This window comes from Lucilia cuprina, chromosome 5 (genome assembly GCF_022045245.1).
Source record: "Lucilia cuprina isolate Lc7/37 chromosome 5, ASM2204524v1, whole genome shotgun sequence".
Classification (NCBI taxonomy): domain Eukaryota; kingdom Metazoa; phylum Arthropoda; class Insecta; order Diptera; family Calliphoridae; genus Lucilia; species Lucilia cuprina.
The window spans coordinates 49,348,602-49,354,786 of NC_060953.1; the positions used below are offsets into that span (position 1 = coordinate 49,348,602).

At 25.3% G+C, this 6,185-nt stretch overlaps 1 protein-coding gene across 1 annotated transcript; it reads right to left on the reverse strand.

Annotated features, from left to right (window-relative positions):
- Positions 1–2,161: 2,161 nt before the first annotated feature.
- Positions 2,162–4,076, reverse strand: LOC124420262 (pupal cuticle protein Edg-78E). The gene is made up of 2 exons (XM_046952528.1): positions 3,990–4,076; positions 2,162–2,549 (listed from the first exon to the last, which is right to left on the reverse strand). The coding sequence occupies exons 1-2, from the start codon at positions 4,074–4,076 to the stop codon at positions 2,178–2,180; spliced, it is 459 nt and encodes a 152-aa protein (XP_046808484.1). The 3' UTR covers positions 2,162–2,177.
- Positions 4,077–6,185: the final 2,109 nt, after the last annotated feature.

Consider the following 6,185-nt stretch of genomic DNA (forward strand, 5'->3'; position numbering starts at 1 on the left):
TATCTATCTATCTATCTATCTATCTATCTATCTATCTATCTATCTATCTATCTATCTACCTACCTAACTTGACTTAAGAAAAATTAAATTTTATGATGTTACAAACCCTCTGATAAATAAATTGAGTCAACTATTCAATATAGCACATTGTTTAAAATACTAAATGTGGTTGGTTATGTGGGTTTGTTATGCAGCGTTTTCACAGAAATTAAAACAGTCATGTCAATGCTATGGTGGAGTATAATTCTCAGAAAAAGTTCACGGGTTATTTTATAAATAAAATATATAAAATTAGTAAAATTTAATATTCTATTTGTTAACGATTATTGGATTAATGGTTGAATTTAAACTTAAAATAGAGAAAAATACAAAAAATTGTGAATATTTCATAAAAATGTGTTTTGTTGAATAAAAATATAAAAGCTATAAAATTCCAAAGCGTTATATACATAAATAGGATACAGTTTTGTATTATGTATGTGTTCATGCAAGGACATTTACATTTCTAAAAACTATATATAGGACATAAAGACTATGTAAATAGGGATTTTTCCAACTTTTTAAAATATTTTTTGCAAGTTTTTTTTTGAAAAAAGTCTTCATTGATACCATCAATTAAATGAAACGAATATCAGAATCCAAGTATATACAGTTCGCTTATATAAAGCGATTTAAATTAGTAATAACAGATTAAGTATGAAAAAAGAACTAAATAAGTTATGATTTTAACTTGTCATAGGGGGGGGATGTCCTTTTTATTTGATTCCAAATTCACTAAATCTGAAGTCATTGTAAGGAAGTAATTTTTATGTTCTTTTTTTTTTTTTTGAAGTTATTAGGTGAAGTAAAATTGTAGTATTATAGAATACAACTAATTTAACTCAAATAATATTGACATAAATAAATTTATCATTTTAATCGAAAATAAAATTTGGTTAATTTAAAAAATTCCAGAACAAAAAAAAAAATACTTTCAATTTAAAAACAAAAATTGCATTCTTTTCGCTTCTTTGTAAGTCAATAAACATCACTTCCACAGAAGTAAGAAAAAAATCACATAGTGCTACTTTTGAAGTGGTGATTAATGTTATTCTTTTGGAAGTACTTTGTTTTACTTTTGCAGGGGAATGTTTCGAAAAAAACTTACTTATGTGATGCAAGTAAGTTTTGATTCAGTTGAATATAAAATTTTTACACTAAAAATAAATCATGTTTAGGTTAAAAATTTTTAATTACCTTTTTCATTGTATTTACGAAAATGTCGTCTATAATATGAAAAACTTTTGTAATATTTATATAATTAAAATATTTCGTATATTAAGTAAAAATTTCATGATGTGAAAAGACGTACAATGTACAACATTTATTGTTTATATAAGCAATGTACTTAGCGCATTCTTAAGTCGACTTAAGAGTGTTTTATCATTTTTTTTTATTTACTTCTTTTAAAGTGTTTTGCTTTATTAAGTCTTTTTTTAATTATAAACATTTACTAATTTCATTGTGTATCATGTTTTGGGAAGTGTGTCAAGCTAGACAAACTGGGTTTTTTCGTTGCTTTTAATATGTTTAATTAATTACTTTAATTTAGTAATCAATCATTTTTGTTAATCTGTTAAACTTTGAAAAAAAATATATATAAATTAAAGTTAAAGGCGGTTAATCTATGAAAATATTTACTTAACAGAAAACTAATATAACGCTTAAAGCCTTCAAAGTGAGAAGATATGAAGTCACTAAAGTTTTAAAGATAAAATTAAGTGTTTCACTGAAGATTTCTAAAGTGTGTGTGGGTGTTGTGTGTGCTAAAATAGTTGCAAATTTTGTTGAACTAAATTTGCATAAATATTTTTGTTTTTTTAAATAAATTTTAAGTTTTGAACTTAATTTAATCTTCAAAAACATTTGTGATGAAATATTTGGAAGTTTTTAGCTAAAATGGCAGCTAAAACTTTTTTTGTCTCTAGCTTAGACTTAAATTTTGTTTAGCTTTAGAAATTTGCTCTTTTTCAGTTAATTATAGAACAAATATTTTTTTTTTTGGAAATTTAAAAAATAAAAAAATCAAAATTTTTTAACAAAAAAATAATTATTAATTTTATTCATAAATAAATAAAAAATACAAACTTAATACTTTATAAAAACTACTCCTCACTAAAAAGCAACCAGCAAACTTTTCACACTTGTTTAGCTCTCACTTTACGATCCGCCAATTCCTCAATCGTAGGATGTTCACGTATATATTCCAAAGCTTTAAGAATATAAGCAGGAATTGGTGGTGGTGTCGGTATAGAATCCGATTCAGGATGAAAACCGGTTTCATCAGCTGTATAAACTACGGCAATACGTTTACCCTCAGGCGAAACATATTGATAGGCACCTTTGGCATAATGGCCACCAAAGCCTGCTTCTTTATATTCCACACCACTCGATTGTTCCACCTCATAGCCGTAGGTACCATCTGAGTTCACCTGACTAAGGAATTTTGTGATGGTATCATTATTTTTAGCAGCTGCGGCTGTCAAAGTTATTAAAACTGTTGCCAAAATCTAGATTGAAAGAAAAAGAAGGAAAATTAACAACAACTTTACATTATCCCTTTTTTTAGCATTAGCTGCTTAACTTTTCTTCTTTTTTACTTACAAGTCTAAACATGCTGTGTAGGTGTAAGTTATGCTTGTGTTGCGTTATGTTGGCGCTTTAGCCCTTAAGATAAAATGAACCCAACTGATAACCTTTACATTGAACACTAATCTTTTTATACTCAGTTGTATTTTTAATTTCTGTCTTTCTTAATAACTTTTTTTTTTAACCAAAATCATCTTTTTGTTATAAATCCATATTAATATTTAGATTTACAATAAATATATAAGCCAAGGCATGTCATAAATTTATTAAATTTAAATGAAATAAAATTTCAAATGCGTTTTTTTTCCCAAAAACCAAAACAAAAAAACAAAATATACCAATACAATTTTGATTTAATAGTATATATTGCCCAAGAAAACACAAGAAAAAAAACTTGTAACACAATACAAAAATGTGTCACTGAATCCCCTAAAAATGAAATAAACAAACCATTTAATACTCACTTCTCTCTATTCATTGTAATTCCACCACCTAAGAGCTCTAAATATGTAAATGACTTCGCATCGTTTTTATCATCTTAAGTGGCAGTATTTTAAATCTTGTTGTTTCCAAAATATTTATAATACCAGACATTGATAAATATTAAAAACCCCCTCTTTACACGAGCACACAAGTCATATGATCTGTCAAAATTTTGTGTAGATAAAAATAAATGGAATCGTGAAATCAACAGTTATTGGTTGACAGTTGTACGTCTTCCTTCATTTTTTGAAATAATTAAAAAACAAGCATATCGCATTAGATCAGGATGTATTTTAGAGTAAAAAAAGAGAAGAACAGAAAAACAGCTGTTTTCATCGAACTTTGTTATTGTTTAATACCGATCGTGTAAACACCAATAAATATAAATCTTTCAACTTGTACTCTCTTTTTTTTAATTTCTCATTAGACTTTACGTACGTAAAGTGTGATCATGTGAAGGGTACTTAATGTTGTAATTTAAATATCAAATACTTTGATTTTAGATGCGTCACACTTTATACTAACAAACGCTACCACTAGGACATTTTAACCTTAAAAAGGGAATAGTTTCTCTATTTAGCGTGAGAATAAGCTTTATACAAAATTTTCGTGTATATTTTTGTAGGTCAGGTTGATAGAAGGATGTGTACTACATCAAACCCATGTTTCATGTTTTTCCCTCAATGTTTAGAAATACAGTTTGCTGGACATAATTCCTCAAAATTTTCTCATCAACATGACGTCCATGCTGAATTTGCATCTCACGCTCCCTATTGGTTGTCTGACCTTTGAAGGGATTGTGTGATCCGCTATCTTATTGTTGACCAGATCTTCTATTTAACTGTGCTGGTCTATTGGAATTTTGCCTGTCGGATTACCTGCATCGTAAAATGCAAAGCAGAGATCGTACCGGTGTATTTTTCGGGCAACTTTGGCGTAAGGTGGCGGCTCTTTTCTATTTCCATTTTCACCTTCTCCTTCCTCGTTTTATAGAAAATTTTCGATAAATACTCTTTTTAAAGAAGATTTTCGAAGATTTTAAATTCTTCTTTTATAGAAAATTTTCGATAAATTCTCTTTTTATAGAAATTTTTCGATAAATTCTCTTTTTATAGAAAATTTTCGATAAATTCTCTTTTTATAGAAATTTTTCGATAAATTCTCTTTTTATAGAAATTTTTCGATAAATTCTCTTTTTATAGAAATTTTTCGATAAATTCTCTTTTTATAGAAATTTTTCGATAAATTCTCTTTTTATAAACATTTTTCGATAAATTCTCTTTTTATAGAAATTTTTCGATAAATTCTCTTTTTATAGAAATTTTTCGATAAATTCTCTTTTTATAGAAATTTTTAGATAAATTCTCTTTTTATAGAAATTTTTCGATAAATTCTCTTTTTATAGAAATTTTTCGATAAATTCTCTTTTTATAGAAATTTTTCGATAAATTCTCTTTTTATAGAAATTTTTCGATAAATTCTCTTTTTATAAAAATTTTTCGATAAATTCTCTTTTAATGGAAATTTTTCGATAAATTCTCTTTTTATAGAAATTTTTCGATAAATTCTCTTTTTATAGAAATTTTTCGATAAATTTAATTTTTATAGAATTTTTTGATAAATACTCTTTTTATAGAAAATTTTCTACAAATACTCTTTCTATAGAAACTTTTCGATAAATTATATTTTTATAGAACATTTTTGATAAATTCTATTTTTATGGGACATTTTCGATAAATTCTGTTTTTATAGACAATTTTCTATAAATGATAATTTTTATAGAAATTTAGTCGATAAATTCTATTTATATAGAAATTTTTCATAAAAATATTATTTTTTTATAAAAAATTTTCGATAAATTCTATTTTTATAGAAAATTTTCGATTAATTCTATTTTTTATAGACATTTTTCGATATATTATATTTTTATATAAAATTTTCCATAAATTTACCTTTTATGGAAAATTTTTGATAAAATCACTTTTTTATAGAAAATTTTCGATAAATTCTCTTTTTTATAGAAAATTTTCGATAAATTCTCCTTCTTATAAAAAATTTTCGATAAATTCTCTTTTTATCGAAAATTTTCAATAATTTATCTTTTAATAATTTTTTTATAAATCTCATTTTATAAAAATATACGAATGGAAAATTTCAGTTTTATAGAAAATTTGACGCCAAACCGGCAATATGACAGATTCGTCGTGGATTTACAAATTTTCTTCCAAAAGGGGCACCATCTGTCTATCCCGTATTAGACTAGCACACAAAAACAACTAATTGAATAGTATAAGTATTTAAAATTAGCACAAAAATAACATAATTTATACTTAAAATTTATTTTAAAACACGTTTGCATTAACAACATTTTATATGTCTATGTTTTGTAACATTTTTATTTTTATCTTTTTTTTTCGCATATTTTCGTCAATAATTTATGCTGCACCTTATTATAAATAGTTCAAAAGTTTTATAGTTTTTATGACCATTTTTGGCTAATGTATTCAAATATGAATATTACAAAACTTAATTAATTTATCTTGTCTCTGAATGTGCGAAAATAAAAACAAAAGATTCCAGTTTCTTTTACTGTAAATACGTTAACCCCAAAAAAATCTAAGTCTAGTGTGTATTGGCAACAACTGGAATGATTGATACAAAAAGGTCAGTTAAACATTATATTCATTAATAAATTTTTTTAAGATGCGAATGTAAAACGACTTGGGAACGACTTGTCTAGCAGTCTGTTCAATCAAGTTATACTTAAATGCATGGACAAGTTGCTTAATAGAAAATTGTTTTTTTTATACAATTTTTATAAAATTTATTTTTACCAAAAATGTTTAATACAAAATTGAAGGAAATTTCACTTTCTATAGAAAAATTAACTTTCTAAAGAAAAATTTTGAAAAATTCTTTTTTCCTTAAAGAATTTTGCAACTAGACCACTGATCGGAAAAGAGCTTTCTTGCACTCTTAATTTCACACGCATGTAATCTTACACATGTATAAAAAACGATAAAAACCAGTAAGACAACTTATTTTTTCTCTCTGCTGATGTTGGAACAATTGTA

Excerpts from the sequence above, each read along its gene's own strand:
- LOC124420262 (XM_046952528.1), bottom strand. The coding sequence starts at position 4,076 with ATGGAAATAGAAAAGAGCCGCCACCTTACGCCAAAGTTGCCCGAAAAA. Across the intron at positions 2,550-3,989 it reads CTTTGCATTTTACGATGCAG|ATTTTGGCAACAGTTTTAAT; the intron begins GTAATCCGACAG and ends CTTTCAATCTAG.